The sequence below is a fragment of the Podarcis filfolensis genome (genome assembly GCF_964270895.1).
Source record: "Podarcis filfolensis genome assembly, chromosome: 16".
In the NCBI taxonomy this organism is placed as follows: domain Eukaryota; kingdom Metazoa; phylum Chordata; class Lepidosauria; order Squamata; family Lacertidae; genus Podarcis; species Podarcis filfolensis.
This window is the reverse complement of record NC_139620.1, coordinates 10,575,029-10,593,799: the sequence shown is the minus strand read 5'-3', so window position 1 is coordinate 10,593,799 and position 18,771 is coordinate 10,575,029. Positions and strand designations below refer to the sequence as shown.

Sequence of the window (18,771 nt, the reverse complement as noted above, 5' to 3'; positions counted from 1 at the left end):
ACCCGCCAAAAGAGTCACACCAAGACACCGGGTTTATAAATAGCATTAAATAACCTGGCGGAGTTTTTATTATTTCAAAACGAAAAAAAATAACCCCAGATCCCCAACAATAGTTATTAAGATCACACACACTGTTCTATACAAAACGAATATAAAACCCAACCTCATGACCCCTGGGGACTTGCCCCGGGGCCAGTTAAGGCTTTTGCTGCTATCCTCCTTGATTTATAATTTAATTAAATTATTAACTATCAGAGTCCCTGTGGTTGAGGGAAAGGGCTATCACTGACAAAACTGGGGAGTTGTTTTGGGGGGGATTCCCTCTGGTTCTACAGAGGTTTTAAATATAATTCACCCCCTCCAGGGGGAAACTTAGTGTGTATCAGCCTCGGTATGGGCATAGCTCATGTTGCTCAACTACAACTCCCATTAGCCCCAGCAAGCATGGCCAATGGCCAGAGATGATGGGAATTGCAGTTCAACAGCATCTGGAGGGCCCATTGTTCCCTACCCCTGTTGTAAGGGCTGGTGCTTCTGGCACAGCAATGTGCAGAATGAGTTTCTTGTTCCCTTTTGCTGCCTCTTGGCCCATGTGCTTCTGCTCCTCAGGGAGGGGAGAGACAATGAGAAGACCCTGGCTTGGCATCCTTTCGCTCTCAGAGCTGGTGGAGTCCCATTGTTTCCCACCTTCGCCCTACTTCACTGCTGCAACCACTAACCTCTGCTCTCATTTTAGAAGAATTGAACGTCAGCGTCTAGGGATGATAGCCAATTGACTTTTACTCAGAGTAGCCCCACTGAAATTGGTGGACCTAAGCTAGTCCGAACCATTGATTTCATTAGACAGGCATTGGATGCAAACTTCTCTCTCCCTGCCACCTCGATGAAATCACCTGCTTTCCCTCACTTTTTTTTTCAGGTTGGGAAAAATAATTCCCTTTTAATGGCCTCCTCATGCTAAGCTGCTGCTTATTCCCTTGCCACTCACTCGGCAGTGCCTCCTAGCCCATAATGTTAGGGCTGTCGGCTCCCCTCGCAACCTGTGATAATTGGGAACCAGCCCAGACACAACATTATTTTCTGGGCTGAGGGGAGGAAATTCTTTGAGTGGCCTCTTCTGCAGGCCACAACAGTGAGAGGCACAAAGGCCTGGTCCCTTCGCCCCTCCCTCAGCACGATAGAAGAAGGGAGGCCTAACTGAGGTCGGCCTACTGAGGAAAAAGCCCCAGAGCCTGACCACTTCGGGAAGGCTTTTCCCCCAAACCAAGGCCTGTAATTTCTCTGGTGCCTTGTCATTGCCGCAAGAAAAAGGAGAAAGGCACGTGCTGCCAAAAAAATAAGAGAGGCTCGCCTGTCCTGGCAGAAGAGTCTGTCCAAAGCCAGAGACAGCTGTGGGGTGGGCCAAAAAAAAAAGCCCATTTGAGAGCAGAGAGTGGGGGAAGGAGGAGGTGCTAAGAGGCTGAGGTAGACGCCGCTGATTCGAGCACATTTTCTGGCTCCCCCAGAAAAAACGTGTGGTGTAAACTTGCCAAGTTTTGGTGAGGCTGAGGAACATTGCTGCCTCCTTTGTTCTGCTTAAAAAAAAACCCCAAACCCCAGCAGCAACAACAAATATATATATATATATAAACCCTCCCCACAATTAATACTCTTTATGCATCCAGAGTAGTGAATAAATAAAAAGGATAATAAATACAGTACACGAGCGGACAGGAATAAAAAAACTGAGGGAACAAGCACAATGGAGAATAGGCCCGTTGACGGCCTGGGCTAAGCCAGATGTTGCTTTTGCAGAATTGATGCCTGTTCTCTTCAGTCAGCTCCGTTGCTTCTCCCTGTCGCTCATTCCACCCCATCCCCGAATAAACCACAAAAAAACAGCAAGGGGCTTTTTTTCACCTCCTCCTCCCCACCCTGGATTCCATTTTGAAGCCTGTCTGGCCATCGCCCTATAACTTATCAGATCCCTCGCAGTGAGGAGGAAACGGCTTGGCTTGACAACCCCACACTTGAGGTCAAACCTTTTCAGGCATACAAAGCCTTAAACCTCTGGGTGCTTTCCCCTTTCCCCCACAACTTGGTTTGTGTCCTGAGTCTTCAAATGTCCAGGCAGAGCCAAGAAAGAGAGTCTGCAACAGGCTGCAGAAGGTTCTGGAAGGTCCCTGAGCCATTAAGCAAACCTAGCACCAGCTTTTGCTGCTTAGGGTCTCTTGTTTGTGGGGTCAGCGGGAAGGTCTGGTGCAGTTTGGTCATCTTCGGGAAAGCGACATTAAGAAGACGTGCCTTTTGAGCCCCCTCCCCATGCAGACGCCTGCCTCCATTGTGGGTTGCAGGGGCCAGAGCAAGTCAGGAGGCCTGGCCAGGAACCACCTCTCCCCGAGAGGTGCGCATGTCTATTTGCGGCCTCGCCGGTTCCTTAGGACCTCCAAGATGCGAGCCTTCTGCTTCAGCCACTGGCTCGACAACCTCTTTGGAGCCTTGGGGACGAAGAAGGTGTACTTGAGGCGCGGGGTCTTCTGGTCGGTCACCACCAAGGCTTGCAAGGTGAGCGGTTCTTTCAGGGGCCCGCGCCCCACGATCGTCTCCATGGCCTTGGTGGCCCCGCTGTAGCGCATGTTCACTCCGCCTGGCAGGTGGACGTCCTGCTCGGAAGGTGCCAGGATGTAGTTGCCGTTGAGGGCGTAAGTGCCGTCCTGCCGGCGGAGAGCCAGGTAGATCCCGTCGCTGGAGGACGATGGGCCGCTGCTCTGGCGGATCAGGATGTTGGTGGCTCCCGCCGGGATGGTGACCACGTCGTTGTAACCGTACCTGATTGGGCGGAAGGACAAGAAAGATCAGGGATCAGCTGGGATGGAGAGTGGAAAAAGGCCTGCCTCTGAGGGGCAGGGTGGCCAGGTCTCCACAAGACTCAGAGCTCATTCACACGTCTGTTTTCCTTGCCACTTTCCTCCCCAGGAAAACTTGCATTTTAGCGCTGAATCAGAACAAAGGGCAATCCGGTTTTCCTGCGGATTGCTGTTCTGATTTCGCGCAGAAGAACAAGTTTTCTTGGTCCGAGAAAGGCCAGGTCTTAGGGCTGGATGGGATTGGAGTGAGAGGTCCCGTCCTTTTCACATTATTTATTTGTTTCAACACTTTGTATACTGCTTAATCCCAGTCATACAGGAACTGTGTACCCATGGACATGATTCATTGCAGACAGCAGTCCATGGTCTTCTAGGAATCAGGGGCTCTTAAAAATCGCCCAGTTCTGTTGGAATTAATTTATGTACTTACGTGCATGCAGGGGAAGCCACTTTATAGCTTTCCCTTCAAAATGCATGAAAGTTCTTACACCTTTTTGTTAGGAATGGGAACAGGATGGTTTTATAATTGGAGCAAATCATGTAAGTATGAATATATATGTATTTGTATCCAGTGCTTTTTTTCTTTAAAAAAATGTTTACAGGTACTCTCATTTTGACTCAAGAAAATAACCATTTTATAGTTCAAATCGGGGAAAATAAATACAGTAAATGGACAATAGTACAAAGATTCACAAAATGTTTAGGGCTATGCGTATCCCTGCATCCCCCCCCAGAAAAAAAGCACTGTTTGTATCCATCTAAGTTAGAGCCCGGCGTCAACTCCATTCATTTCAATGGATCTGCTCCAAGTAGGCATACTCTTGGATACATCCTGAAATTCATAAATGCAAGAACTATTCATCATTTATATCTGGGCTCTTGAATTAGGGTTTCTATGGATACTTTTGGCGTAGGCCTATATTTAACTGTTGAAGTAATGGCATCAGCAAGGTCTCAACTATCTGTAAAGAAATGCTTGGGGTTGGGAAGGAGGGAAACACATTGTGCATTCCTAATGTCTTAGCGCCACACAAAGCAGCGCCTGCAAAAGAAATGTCACTCACTGAGGGTTGGTGAAAGAGCCATAGATCTTGGTGCATCCAGAGTTGTCCCCTCCGCACACCATGCATTTGTCAAACTTCTTCTTCGAGCCAATGACACGATCGCAGCCAGCATGGACGCAACGCCCCTGGACGCAGACTGAGGTGGAGTCGGGGGAGCAGGGTGTTCCATCAGCCACCTAGAACCAAGCAAGAGTCAGTTTGCTGCCCCAAGGGCTTATGGGAAAATCACTTTACTCTTCGGTCCTCTACTTCCTTCTCCACGACACCTTCCAGATTCCCCATCTCCCGCCTACACACTCTCAGATAGCTGTCCATTGCTTTGCATTTTGTTTCCGAAAGCCTGTTATCTTAAGTGAAAATAACCTCAGGGTGTCCTGAGGGACGGGAGGCCCCACGTTGCCATGGTAACACTTACCTTCGGTTCCAGGACATAGTAGTAGCCCAGGGCATGGGATTGGCAGGTCAACTTGCACTGGTCACGCTCAGCCACACCGCTGTAGCGGGGCACCCAGTCCATGGGGGCAGGGTAGTCCTTAAACATGTCCGTGCGGTGATTGTAGACAGCACACTGCTGTTCCCGGTAGGTCAGAGCTGGAGGGGAATTAACACACAGGGGTTAAGACCTGCAACTAGGGCTGAGTGACAAGGATAAAACGCCCCCAGGTGCATTTTGGGTGTGAAATGGGCATCAACATTCATGTTAAGCCTCTTGACGATTGCTTCCGTCTCACATTTTCTCTTCCGTATTAAACAGTTAAGCTAGACCCCTGTGCACCACTTGGAATAATGAACCCAGTTAGCACACAGGAACATAGGAAGCGGCCTTATGTGGAGTCAGACAATTGGTCCCTCTGGCTCACTATTGCCTGCACTCGCTGGCAGTTGGCTAGCTCTGATTTCAGCCAGTAAGAAACACAAGCGAGGAAGCACCAGGGCAGGCTGTGGCAATCAGGTCTACCTGAGAAACGCTGTTTGAAAGCGGCGGAAACGATCTTACCGTTCCCATCAGGGCAATTCTGGACGTTGCAGGAGCGGTACTGGGTGCGTTTCCCCTCGCAGTACTTGCCACCATTGCGTGGGACAGGCTTGTTGCACTCGCGGGTGGAGTACTGCACTCCCCCTCCGCAGCTGCGGGAGCAGTCGCCCCATGGGCCCCAACGTCCCCAGCCACCGTGGGTGGGAATCTGTAAAAAAGGAGAAAAGGGAAGAGAGAGTGAAAAAGTGCTTTGTGTGAGTCAACTGATACGTCATACGGTGTTTTCAAATGTACAAAGCACTTCACAAGCATTATGGTAGGGACAGGTGAACTTGTCAGTATCTATTTCTCCTTTTTCTAAACTTAAGTTCAGTTCCCTACATTTCCACATCAGTTTACGTGCTGTGTGTGTGCCTCTTGGGTTTCCAAGGCTTGTATCTAGTGTAGTGCCAAGCAATTCAATCCACTAGCGTAAGAATTGGTGCTTGTGCAGCAGATCTTCTCCCCTCCTTCCCCTGTGCACCCCTTAAATCTGTCTGATGCTCCCCTCAGGAGCAGATTTGGGAGGGCATGGTGTCCATTCAGGGGAGGAGAAGAGGGAAAGCACCATTACGCAAGCACAATTCCCTGTGCTAACAGAAGAAGTGCATTCAATACCGTACAATGCGTCCTCCCCAGCTCAAAAAGTGAGCTCTATGTCCTTTATGTCTACCCTGGGAATGCAGAGATACTGCTGGCGGGTCTACTCACATTGTACGCCTTCAAGTCGACTTTGCTGATGCACTGGCCACTCATGCAACTCTTCCCTTCGCCGCAAGGTGTCCCATCGGCCCAGGGGAAGTATTTCGTCTGGCACATGTATTGCCCGTTGATCTGCCCCGTGCACCACAGTGAGGAACAAGGGGGACGCATGCTGGGGCAGTGGCGCGAGTCGGGCCCAAAGCTCAGCTGGCACTGCTGGTCCACGTCGTAATCACTGCCGGGGAAGGCAGCTGGGAGGTGCAGGGGTTCGCGTGGTTTGTCTAAGAGGCAGCGACCTGCAAGGAAAGGGATGAGGAAGGGGGAACCAGAAGATTGGTTAATTTTAGGCCTAGGAATAAGCAGATCTGTCAATTTTGAGTATACAGTTCTGCAAAACAATGTTCCCTAATAAAAATGCACTTTGGTATGCCCTATTCACCAGTACTGCATATGCATTTTATGTTTCTTTGCACATCACTTGGCCAGACAACAGCATTACAACGTTTAGAGATGTGTGAATTTCAAAAAATGGCTGCTTTCCGTCTGTTCATTGTTTTGGTTCTCCTTTCAATGCAAACTGAATTGAATTGCTCCCCCTTCTCCCTAGGTGCTTAAGTTGTCACATGAGGCCAGGATGGTGTGGAAGGAAGCTCGACCACCGGGGCTGAAAAGATCCAACTGAACAGTCAAGGAATGCGCAGATCGGAAGGTGAAGTCCTACCGTGGTCATTGTCTAGGAAGTCAGTGATGAAGCGGGCACTGCATGGGGACCACATCTCTTCAGGGTCCACGGGGGACATGATGGAGGCCATCATGTGGCGCGAGTTCGATTGGCGGTTCAGCTCTCTGCAGTGCTTGTCATCGTCATGGAGCATGTTGAAGACATGGCCTATACAAGGGGGAAAGGAGAGAGAGAGAGAGAGAGAAAGAAAGAAAGAAAGAAAGAAGGAAAGAAAGAAAGAAAGAAAATTCAGCTCCAGCTCCCCATAAACTTGTGAAGCTGCAGGATATTTTGCATTAATTACTCGGCCATTCAAGAACAGAATCTGCATCCGAGAGTCGAGGCAGAGCATAGCCCTGATGGTTAATAGTCATTGATACATTATCCTTCATGAAACTCATATTGCTGACTAGACAAGCCTAGGCTTGCACTCCAAACCTCTGTCTTTCTTGGGAATACACCACCTGGCTTTTCGGCAGAGGTGGATCCATGGGAATGCCCCCCAGGGGTGGCTGGTTGAGTGCAAGGTGCCAGTCCCCACTTACCAAGCTCATGCGCTGCGGTGAAAGCAGACTGGAGCCCGTCGTCCTCCACAATGGAGCAGCTGCGTTCTGGGTCACACACAGTGCCCACGTCCGCCATGCCGAGAGTGCCACAGCTAGAGCGCCCACAGAGATCCTGCCAGGGAAAGACAAATGCATATTATCAAGGCCACCAATGCACAGTGTGGCAGAAACAGCCACTGAAGGAGCCTCCAAGGTGGCACTGGCCACATGTGAGATGGCACCCTCTGCAGGACTCAGCAGGCAATGTCTACAGTATCTTTCTGGAGGAGAAGGCACCCACTGGCTGCCAAATCAGCTCTCTCTGCAAGTCTGTAGGGGGAGAGATGGTCAGACACTTGCATTCAGACCAAGCTAGAACTGATAGAATCACAGAGCTGTAGGGCTGGAAGGTTCTAGTTATCTATGATTCCCTGCAACACAGGAATCATAGCCAACCTCCAGTGAACAATAGTTCGTAGGTAAAGTAAAGGGACCCCTGACTGTTAAGTCCAGTCGAGGACAACTCTGGGGTTGCGGCACTCATCTCGCTTTACTGGCCAAGGGAGCTGCCGTTTGTCCGCAGACAGCTTCCAGGTCATGTGGCCAGCATGACTAAGTTGCTTCTGGCGAACCAGAGCAGCGCATGGAAACGCCATTTACCTTCCCGCCGGAGTGGTACCTATTTATCTACTTGCACTTTGACATGCTTTTGAACTGCTAGGTTGGCAGGAGCAGGGACCGAGCAACGGGAGCTCATCCCATTGCGGGGATTCGAACCGCCGACCTTCTGATCGGCAAGCCCTAGGCTCTGTGGTTTAGAGCGCCACCTGGATGTAGTAGCTTCTTAAAATGTCCCCCCCCTCCTTCTAATTTTCTTTTTGTTGGCATCTATCTATATCTATCTATCTATCTATCATCTATCTATCTATCTATTGATCTATCTATATCTATCATCTGTCCTTGGGGTTTTTTTGTGAGCTTCATGGCTGAATAGGGAATTTGAACCCAGAACTTCCTGGTCCTAGTCTTATCTACCCTCTGGTTCTCAACTAGCTACTTATTGCAAATACCCCTTAAGCCTCTGGGGGCTCTCTTTCACCCAAAGGAAACCAAACCTGTATTTTGCTGCAATCCCTGGAACATTTCGCAGATTAGGAAAGTAAGAAGCCTATCGCTAAATGCCAGTGTGACCAATTTGCAGAATTTATGCAGAATTTGGCCACTTTCCTTGGTGCAGAATTTTAGTTGTGCGAGTTCTCTGTGCAGCATATAGGGGGATACCTGACAGCAGTTCACTTACCTCCCTGGTGAAGAGAATGGCTGTGTCGAAATGCTCAGGATCCTCGTCACTCTCCTTGTTGAGGCCTTTCTGCCACGTGCAGAAATTCCGCAGCGTCTCGGCAGCATTGGAAGACACCCGCAACCCATCCTCGGATTGTCCAATCACAACCAGCCTGGTCACGACCAAGTTGACTGGATTCTTCAGGCTGGGGTGTCGGAAGAACTTGGCGGCCGCTGCCATGATGGTGAGGAGGTAACGCTTGAGGCCTGCGCCGTGGAAATGCGCCATCTCTTCATCAGCCACCACCAGAGTCTCCACATAGCGTGGGATGGAAGCAAACCGCTGCAGGGAACAGAAGGGATGAAGAGAGGTGAGTTGGAAGGAGGGCAAGTGAACCTCATTCTCACACACCATGGGGATCAAGCATTGCCCTAAGTGCCTAGGCAGGGACAGAACACTGGGTGGGGATACATGAAATGACAGATCCATCAATTTAATTAATGTTATCTGCTATATATTTTGAGAAGCTGTTTGTTGTCTATGCATTTGGACACCTCTTACGATACCACAAGTTTTTGCGTGGCAGTTCCTGAAATTGAGGAGCAGGTATTTGTCTTAACTTTGGAGACATTTGGATGCCATTTTGAATCAAGAGGGCAGACTGTTCCGTTCAAAACTGCACTGATTTTAACCAAATTTTTTGTGGCTGTTCCTGAGACCGAGGAGCAGGTTTTTGTCTGCCTTTGGATACAATTGGACACCATTTTGAATCAAGATGGCAGAACGAACCTTTCAAAACTACGCTGATTTTAAGCACTGATTTCAAGACTCTGCTGGTTTTTCTGTTTCTTAGAATTCCTGAGCAGCGTCAGGTGCAAGTCTGCTAGCCAGTTATTTTTGAAGAAGTATGGTAGTTCAATGGCAGGGCACCTGCTTTGAATGCAGGAACTTCCCTGCTGTTTCATGTTAGAAGTACACTACAGAAAACCTAATTTTCTGCCTGGGGGCTGCATTTCCTCCAGAGTGATCTTCCAGGGGCCACATACCAGGGCTGGGTGCAGGCAGATGTAGAAGTGGGTGAAGCAATGGATCTGACTCTTATCTTTGTATGGTAGGTTCCATTCCAGCCATGCAAAACGCAGGAACATAGGGAGCTGTCTTATACTGAGCCAGACCGTTTGTCCATCTATCTCGGTATTGTCTACACTGATTGGCAGTTGCTCTCCAGGGTCCTGTATCTGGAGATGCTGAGGATTGAACCAGTGACCTTCTGCAAGCAAAGCAGTCGTTCTACCTCTAAGCTATTGCACTTCCCCAAGGGCTTCTACACACAGAAAGAGATTTCTCCATCTTCCTTCCAGCCAAGAAGTATTATCACATTTCAAGGACACATTCAGCCAGCCAAAAGCACTTGAGGATATGGTTTGTGAGATGGGCTGCGGCCTGTGGAGAGACCCAAGGGCCACATTTGCCCCCTGGTATTAGATTCCCCAACCCTGCCACAGAAAGTGATGGGAAAGACTCTTCTCTGCCTGAGATTCTTGAGAGCTGCTGCCAGTCGGTGTGGACAATACTGGGCTATACTAGGCTGCTTCCTAGATTCCTGTTAATAATAGGCAGGGCAGGGAACACTTTAAAAAAACAACCTTTTAAAATCAAATAGATTTTATTGAAATGATTGCATGCAAAGGATGTGTGGCAAGTAAAATATCTGACACCAAAAAGGATTTAGGGCTTGGGGAATTTGAAACTAAGCAGTTTTGGTGGGGAAACAGTTCTTTAGCTGGAGATGGTCAGGGAGCTTAGGTGACAAGGCCCAACAGTTTTGACGGATGGATTAATCAACCCCGGGCTTCTGTTGATTAATCTGTCAGGCCCCATTTGAGCAAATAAACAACATATGTGCCTGAATGCCTTGATGTCTCCAGCCAGGCAGCGTGGAAGAAGATGAGTAGCGGAGAGCTTGTGGGGTAGCTTTCTTGACTGGCTGCTGGACAAAATTCCTGAGGGAGGGAAGGAGGGAGACTTTGAGGGCCGTCTCTGCTGTTGGCTCAGAGCCTCAAGCCTCGACTCCTTCGGTGCAGCAGGAGACCAGGCACCAGTGCCTGCCTTCCGCTAAGTAGGAGGCGAGGTCTCTTGGGGCCTGTGCGGTGCTGAGACATCTCCGCCACCGTGTGAGGTCAGAGCTTGCCACGGCTTTGCTGCATTACATGCGTCAGGAAGACCCAGAGGTGAAGGGTTGGGGTGACAAAATACGAATGGGGTTGATGTCAGATTTGATGGGGACAGACTTTCACTGGTGCTCAAAAGCTTGTGCTAGTTGCTCTTGCTCTGTCAGGGTCAGGTTCAAGGTTCTGGTATTCATTGCCAAGGCTTAATTGGCGACAACTTGAGCCAAGGATACCTCATTCCTTATATCCCTGCCCAGTCATAAAGGTATTTGGGGTAGTTACTTTCAGAGCCCCCCCCTTCTCTCAGAGGCACAGTGTTATACACCACCCCAATCTCCAAGAGTGGTGTGAAATTCCAGGGGTTCCAGGCGCTTACCCAGGGTTATTGCTTCCTCTGGGAAGATTGAGGCACAGTGGAGTCTAGTGCTTTTAAGAAATATATTACTTATAATATAAATGGCTCTTATCCATTAGGAGCTGTGTGTTCAGTATTGAGGACCCAGTTTTATGGAACTCCCTTCCAGCTGAGGCCAGACTTTTATTCTAGCAGGCATTTCAAAGGAATTCTGATTTTATAGCTTTAACTCGTTTTTATTGTGCCGAGGTTCTGGAACAAATGCTTAGGGACTATTGTAATTAAGTGGTCTGTAAATGATTGAAATAAATAATAAAACACTACCTCTGCTTCATGGAGGGGGTTGTTGAAAACTCAGGACTTGCTTGTGGGCTTCCCAGAGCGTCATCTGGTTGGCCACTGTGAGAACAGGATGGCAAATAGATGGGCCTCTGGCCTGATCCATCAGAGCTTTTCTTATGCTCTCTGCCACATTCTTTTTGAGATCTGAAAGCTCTCTCCTAAACTTTAAACTTGTGCTTGCTTACTCAGCGGTACGGAGGAAGAGCAATTCTGCACATGCCTAGAGGAGCTCTCCTCTTGCTTCAAGGGCTGGTGTGTATCATCCACTGTTCAAATCACGGGGCGATGGGAGGTGGGATGGCTCTCACTGAAATCCACAACCTTCCACCCTGACAATCCCAATGGGTCACCAGCCACGGCTATATATTACCTCCAGGACTAGAGGCGGGACCAAAGCAGGAGAGGGCCAGTGGGGTCGGCTTCCTCCTTTTTAGTCTCATTGTTGGCTTTGCAGAAGTCAACAGGGAAGAGGATGGGTTCAAAACTAGAGTCACTTGGCTCTGCCTGCCGCTGGCTGCGGCGCCACCTGCTGTTAGCCTCCTTCTCTTCTGCCCTGCTGGTCCCAATGGGCACCAGCCACTGCCAGGAGCCTCTCCCTTTCTCTTTGAAAGCGAACTTTCTTACAAGCATCCTGAACACCCAACAGTTGCTAGGCAGATTTCCATCCCGACAGTAGAGATGTGTTCAGGTTGGCTGGTGGCACTGAATGAGCTTAAGCTGGTGTGCAAAGGTGGAGCCTCAATCAGACTTAAGGGGCCAACTGTGCATCTCGAAAGAAAGAGGAAAACCACCCCCACCCCCACCCCAAAAAAGAAAGATGATGATGTAGATTTGCACACAAAAATGCACACGATAAATTATTTGCATACCTGCCAGCACGGGTTCTTGGTGACCATTGGGAATAGCAGGGCAGAAGGCAAGGAGGCCAACAGTAGGTGGCGCCATAGCAATCCCAGGGAGAGCCACCATGTCCAGCTAGGGCTGGGAGAAACCTTGGAGAGCCACTGGTAGCTGCTAAGCTAAATGGATCAGTCCTCTGACTTGGCATGAGGCAACTTCCTGTGTTCTTATGACAGGAGCCTTCACTGTCCTCCTTTGCGTTCAGCCTTCCTTCCTCTAACCACTGGCCTGCTTTCTCAAGACATCTTGGCAGCTGTTCCAAGATGGCACCCAGACCAGGGAGGCCATGGCTTGCATCTGCATGGAGCTGCTTTCTCTCCCCAGCCTCCCCGATGGTATTCTACAGCTTTGCCAAGACTTTTCTTGTCTCTTTCCCAACCCCAGCTGATGACACCTCACAGACAGGGCAAAGAGCAGTCAGAGGAGGGGAGGGTTGTGGTGGGTGGTGGGTGCAAGTGTAGAATCGCTGTCTGGGGGCTGGGCGTTCCCTGCTTCACTCTGTTCCATTATTATCTCTCAGACTTGGCCCCAAGGAAGAATCTGAAGGATGCAGACACTGCAACCAGATCCCCCACCACCCGCCTGCCACTGAGTGGGAGTGACAGAGATATCATAATTAACATGCCTTTAGAAAATGTGACCCAAACAAAATGAAAACATGAAAAAGAAGACTTCTTTGTTAACAATGGGGCTGGGCAGAAACAGTGTGCTAGGTGCTGTATGGATAGGGATGGGCCAATCTGTCAGTTTCAACATCTCTCAATGTCTCATTTTTCCAACTTTACATACATTTGGCTTTCTGCATTTTCACATCAGTTTGCATATTTTTTTTGGTGGCGGCTGGGGAGGGAAGTCCTCACGAAAATTCATCAACACTTTAGTGTAAATCTCCCCTAATGTTCATATCTCTGTATGCAGTTTTGCCTAGTATCTATGGTTCTTACTAATGACACTTTGCTGTGTCTGTGATCCTGCCAGGAATCAATATCTTTGATGGATTCACCAGGCCAGTGTTGTTGACAATGACAGCCTTCCCTAACCCCCTGTAGATGCTTTTGGACTACAGCTCCCATCATGCCTGAGCAATAGCCATGCTGGCTGAGGCTGATGGGAGTTTAGTGTCCAGTGACATTTGGAAGGCATGAGGTCGGGGAAGGTTGAACCACAATAAGGAGACAGGAACAATTCATAACTTGTCTGGCAAGACCAGGCGCCATTGGCTCAAGAGTCCCTGTACACAGCCAGTGTCAGGGATCAACCCCACTGGGCATTTACTGTGGCCCCACATCCCAAAAGGGGCCTTACTTTTGATACCCCAGAGCCTCCTGGCTCTGCTTCTCCTCCTCACCGTTGCCATCTGTTCACTTGCTCTCTCCAAGCTTGTCAGGAGAAGCAGCAACAGCAGTAAACACCTCTCTTGGGTCCAACTAAAGGGGCATTTAGACATGGAGTTTATTGCGGTAGTTTGCCTGGCTATAATGCAGGCGCTTCTGTTCTGGTTCCCAAAGTTCCTTTTCCACCGCATTGCCTGTTGCATTATGGAACAGTGGCTTTCATATTGGCATCTCATCATGCCGTACTAAATTTCATTCACACAAGTGGGCGTGGTGTGACCTGACCTATCACTGGACACATTGCCAGCCTTTAGGCGCATGCGTGCCTCTGTTCCCCCATGATTCGCCAATGGAAATGACAGAAACAAACTGTATGCCGGAATACCGCCCCAAATTCATGTGAATGGCGGTGGCATGATGCATGAAAACTGCGGAAAGTACAAAAACTGCGGAAAGTGCAAAAGCCCCACAATTTCCAGGGTTAACTAGGTTGCAAATGGATTTCCCACCCGGAAGCAATTAACACGGAAGTGAGCACCAAACCTCTGTTAGATACCTGATACTGCTACGGGCTCCCAGGAAAATGGGGACATAGTGGGGAGTTGAGAACATTCCCACTGGGAACCTCCAAAGAACCTTTAAGGTGGGGAGAAGGGCCGTACCAAAATGGATGTAGAGGGACCCAGGTTCAATCGCGATGTCCTTCAGGTCAGGCTGTTCATATCCCAAGCCTGAAACCCCGGAGAGCTACCACCAGCCATTATGGACAACACTGAACTAGATGGACAAGTGGTCTGAGCCTGTATCATGCAGCTTCTTTTAACAGCAAGACAGAAATGCTAAAACAAGGACTCAAAAGCCGGCCCTGAGCGCAATGTGGAAATAAATGCTGTGTGCAAAGTATTCCCGGTAAGTGTTTTTGGCAGCCACATCCCCCCATCCCAGCATGCTCCCGCTCTTACCTTTGCTCTCTTGGGAGATGCTTCTTCCTTGGGCAATGGTTTGCCTGCAGGGGCTGTCATGCTCTCTGGCGCCTGGGACCCGACGCCGCACATTGGCCCGCCTGCTTTCTCTGGCATCTTCTTCCTCACCACGTGGGCGCCGGCTCCTCCTGCCGTGTTTGGGGCTCCCCCTTCCAGGGGCTGCACATGGTACTCGGTGCCACGGTACTGAAGCACCCCCAGCAGCGATGCCCCGTCGTAGTTGACCGCCGCTATCGATTCCGGGTCAGAGTTCACCGTGCCGGTGAAGTAGGTCCCTTGCTTGGCCAAGCCGTCCACTGCTTGTCCCGACCTGCCCAAATACTGGACCGTCAAGCCCTCTGTGACGAAGCTGGGGTCTTTCTCTAAATTTAGGACCAGTTCTTCACCGAACACGCGAAGGCGGTAGGAGAGCCGCTCATCCGAGCTGCCGCTGCTACCCAGGCCGTTGTCTAGCATGTCACCCTCATCCCAACCCGCAGGATGGAATGTGGCATTGAGTCTCTCGGGGAAAATTATTTCTTCTTGATAGTGGCCGAAACGGGCCCGTTCGTCCACAGCGAGGACCAGATGGCAGCAGGTGATAAACCAAAGAAGAAACATTTGGAACTTTTTTTTTTTTTTTTTGCTAAAAGCAGCCTTGCGGGGAGAAAGGGCAAAGCTTGGTGATCTTTGAGGGAGAAGATTCTTTTAAGGAAAAAGAGGAGCCCCTAAGATTAGCAAAAATAAAAACAAACACAAATCAACAACTCGGCTGATGCACACAAAGGATGTGGGCAGTAAACAGAGGCAATTGAGGTCGCTCCTTCTGTCCTATCTGTGGCTCACAGCACCTAAGCAAGGAGCATCATCCACTCTCCTTTGGGTTTTGAAATCCACCTCCAGTCACCACCTCACACACCCCAGCATGAAGTCCCTCACTGCCTATTTAAATTTCTTAAAAATAGACCATCAAGAAGTCCCTTTTCCAGAATTGTGGGGTTTCTGTTTCTCTCTCTCTCTCTCTTTCCCCACCTCAATGCCAAGTCTTTTTGAGCTGTCTTCTTTTCAGCACACACACTCTTCTTTAAAACAAAAAACCCGGCAGCGATCTGGAAGCCTGTGCAACAGGATGGAGCTGAGGTTTTCCTTTCCTTTTGTTCCAAATTTTAAAAGAAATACAAATATATAAATATACCTCTCTCTTCAAAAAGGGGGCTTCCTTCCTTCTGAATAAAGGAGCTTGAATGAAAAGCCGGTGGAAGAGGGGAAAAAAGGAAAAGAAACCACAAGAAATCGATGTCAATTCCAGTTGGCGTTTTCTCTTTTCTTCGTGTCTGTCTAAGAATCCTTGGGAACTTTTTGAGTTTGAAAGAGCGCAAGAGAGAGAAAATGTGTATATGTGATATATATATTTATATGTGTGTATTAATCTCTCCTCCTTTATTAAATTGCGCTATAGTTGCTCGTTCAAGCATCCAGCTCCTTTTAACAGCTGTTTTTGGCTTCTGCTGATTGGCTGAAGCAAGGTAATTTTTTTTATAGCCTTCCTTGGCCCCCCCTCCAATTTTGCTGAAGTACAAAAGACGCAAGCAGGCAGTCGTTTGATGAGATCATAAATTACAACAGTTTGTATGTGGGTTTTTTCTTTTTTCTTTTGTCCAAAGTAAGGGGGGGAGTGGGTTGCAGAGGGAAATGATGGTTCATCCGTTGGCTAGAAGCCAATTTAAGGGTGGGAATTGCAGTTGTGACTCAACAGATTGCCAATTTCTGACACAGCTTTTTTCTTCATCTTTAAACACAGCGTCTGGACCTTCTCTTTTGTAAATTCCCTTTTGCTATCTCTGGCTGTGTACAGGATATTATTATTATTATTATTATTATTATTATTATTACTACAGATGTTGTTACAGTGAGTGAAAGCTTGAAATCACCCAAAACCCACACCTACTTTTAAGTAGGTTCCCTGTTCTGATTGCTACTAATCCACATGGTTTGAACCCTGGATGCTTTTTAAAGTGTGGGAAATGGTATTATAGAAACTTAAGATCCTTTTTAAGGTACTTTCTTCAGGGCCCCCATCCCCAACTGTTGGACATGACTGGCTGGGGCTGATGGGAGCTGGAGTTCAACAACATCTGGAGGGCCACACATTCCTCAACAGCTGTCCTAATCCTAGAAACACTTACCTAGAGGTAAGTTCCATTGAGCTGTATGGGACTCATTTCCAAGTCAGTTCTCAAGTGAATGGCACAGTCTTTGGCTGGCAAAATAAATATACAAGGAAGCAGGTGGAAGTTACAGGACATACCAAAGGTTAAGAAATGGATAGATAAAATCTGGGAAGAGCTTTGATGTCAAAACTGGTGTTTTTTATAAGGACAACAGCAACAGCAAAATATCTTGAGGAAAAACTGGTCCATCCATTGAGTAAAGTAATATTTTAACATTCCCCATCAAAAGCTGTTTTTATATTATATTGAATAACATTGGATGTTTATAACAATAATAATCTACTAAGTATCAGCTACATACATGCACATGAAAGAGGCCAAGTTTAGGACAATGGAAGACAGAGATGCATTACGTGTATATTTATATATACTTATGTGTACATATAAAATAGACAATATATTGTACATGTGTGTCTATTTAAATATGTGCATACACACTTATAATAACAAAGTATAATGTATATATAATAATTATATAAAAAGCAATGTATACAAAATTATAAACACAGTTATTTTCTAGGCATTAGAAAGAACCAAAACAGGGAATAAACATTGCTGTTTGTGATCTTGGTGGAGTAGAAAGCAATTAGGTTTGCATCCACATTTGTTTGTGCAGTAAGTTTTCTCCCTTCTTCCTGTCTATCTGTTCTACATTGGGGAATACTGATGAATAAAAATCAAAAAGAGGGGGAAATACTTTACAAATACATTGGCAGGCAAGGACACCAATAGCGCAACAACAAGATCAATGTAAACAGCCATTAATCTGGATTAACTCTTACCACAGCCTTCCACAAATCATTATAGGAAGTGTACTTCACATCAAGACTTGAGAAGTCACTCTTTGCCCTTTGATAGGAAATCAGTTTCCATTCCACAAATTTTATTCCACTGGGAGTAAAAACAGGGGCAAATAGGGCCCTGCCCTACCAACCTCAGTCTGCCCTCAGCCAGCCATCTCCATTTAGTTTGATGTTTTATTATGCTTTCATATTTGTTGGAAGATGCCCAGGGTGGCTGGCGGAGTATTATTACTTTTATTACCATCATCATCATCATCACCAATCAAGGGGTAGCTTTGCTTGTGATTGGCTCTCTAGATAAGCCTGTGAGTCCCTGGTTCTGGCTCCACTTATTTTTGATTTCCACCCTACTAGTCCCAATGGCCACAGGCCACCGTACATCAGTAATAATCATAAAATTGTAGAGCTGGTCCAACCCCCTGAAATGCTGGCATCTTTTGCCCAACCTGGGGCTTGAACCCATAGCCCTGAGATTAAGAGTCTCATACTGTACCTCTACCAGCTGAGCTATCTACACTGAATAAGTAACACTTTGCTGCCATTCATGATATCCCAAATCATTTGAGGCAGCACTTCCCTCCGCCCAACGGTAGAGCCAGGCCTGGCCAAGACCCCCTGTGCCCATCTGAGTAATCCCCATAGCAAAATGACAGGCCTCTGAGTTGGCCTCTGGGACAGTCAGCTTTGCATTTGTTCATGACTTCCCAGATGATTTTGCTATTTGTGATGATGGTGATGATGGTGTCTTTGTACAAGATAAGTCTCTCACTCTTTTTTTTTTTAAATTATATTTTTATTGGTTTACAAATACAAAAAACAAAATTGTACATTTCAGCTTCTTAATTACATCTTAATTCCATTTTTGACTTCCCTCAATTTGTCTGAGCTTCCTTCATTTTATCACTTTTAACACATTGTTATTAAAACTATTAGATTCAATTCATTATTTTTACTTATTGTTACATTTTCACATCACAGAGCTTCTTTAAAGATAAGTCTCTCACTCTTGAGGGAGTCAGACAAGGGCTGCCATTTTACGGCAGCCTCCCTACCCTTCCCAGACCAAGAGAGTTCTTCTGAGAACATGTTGTCCAGCTTTCCCACAGTCCCTTGGGCCTCCTTTGGGAAAGCCAGGAGAGAGGCCAAGCAGAGCAAGACGTAGCAGGGGTTAAGGCCTTGGAAAACTCCGCGCTTTTGAAAGAAGGGGGAAATCGGGCTTAGTTCCAGAGAGAGAAATCTTTCTCGTGGCTTGGCAGCCGAGCACTACAATTATACTTTCCTTAGCCTGTGGCGGTGATCTCTCTCTCTCTCTCTCTCTCTCTCTCTCTCTCTCTCTCTCTCTCTCTCTCTCCCTCTATCTCTCCTTCCTTCCTTCCTTCCATAGAAGAAGGAGTTCTTTCTTCTATTGATTATGAATTTTAATGTGGTTTTTAAAAATTATATATAGACACCAGCCACATTTGCACCATACATTGAAAGCACTATGATACCACTTTAA

The 18,771-nt window shown here is 47.6% G+C and overlaps 1 protein-coding gene across 4 annotated transcripts; it reads right to left on the bottom strand.

Moving 5' to 3' along the window:
• Window positions 1-32: 32 nt before the first annotated feature.
• Window positions 33-16,984, bottom strand: ADAMTS4 (ADAM metallopeptidase with thrombospondin type 1 motif 4). 4 transcript variants are annotated; one of them, XM_083591089.1, is made up of 10 exons: window positions 16,426-16,984; window positions 14,240-14,896; window positions 8,194-8,517; window positions 6,894-7,026; window positions 6,349-6,516; window positions 5,637-5,923; window positions 4,908-5,094; window positions 4,326-4,501; window positions 3,911-4,086; window positions 33-2,808 (listed from the first exon to the last, which is right to left on the bottom strand). In XM_083591089.1, the coding sequence occupies exons 2-10, from the start codon at window positions 14,858-14,860 to the stop codon at window positions 2,394-2,396; spliced, it is 2,487 nt and encodes an 828-aa protein (XP_083447215.1). In that variant the 5' UTR covers window positions 14,861-14,896; window positions 16,426-16,984; the 3' UTR covers window positions 33-2,393. The 4 variants fall into 4 exon arrangements, with proteins under 4 accessions (XP_083447215.1, XP_083447213.1, XP_083447214.1 ...); XM_083591087.1 differs by lacking the exon at window positions 16,426-16,984 and adding an exon at window positions 15,435-16,069 and having other exon boundaries at window positions 14,240-14,967; XM_083591088.1 differs by lacking the exon at window positions 16,426-16,984 and adding an exon at window positions 15,435-16,069.
• Between the last annotated feature and the right edge of the window lie 1,787 nt (window positions 16,985-18,771).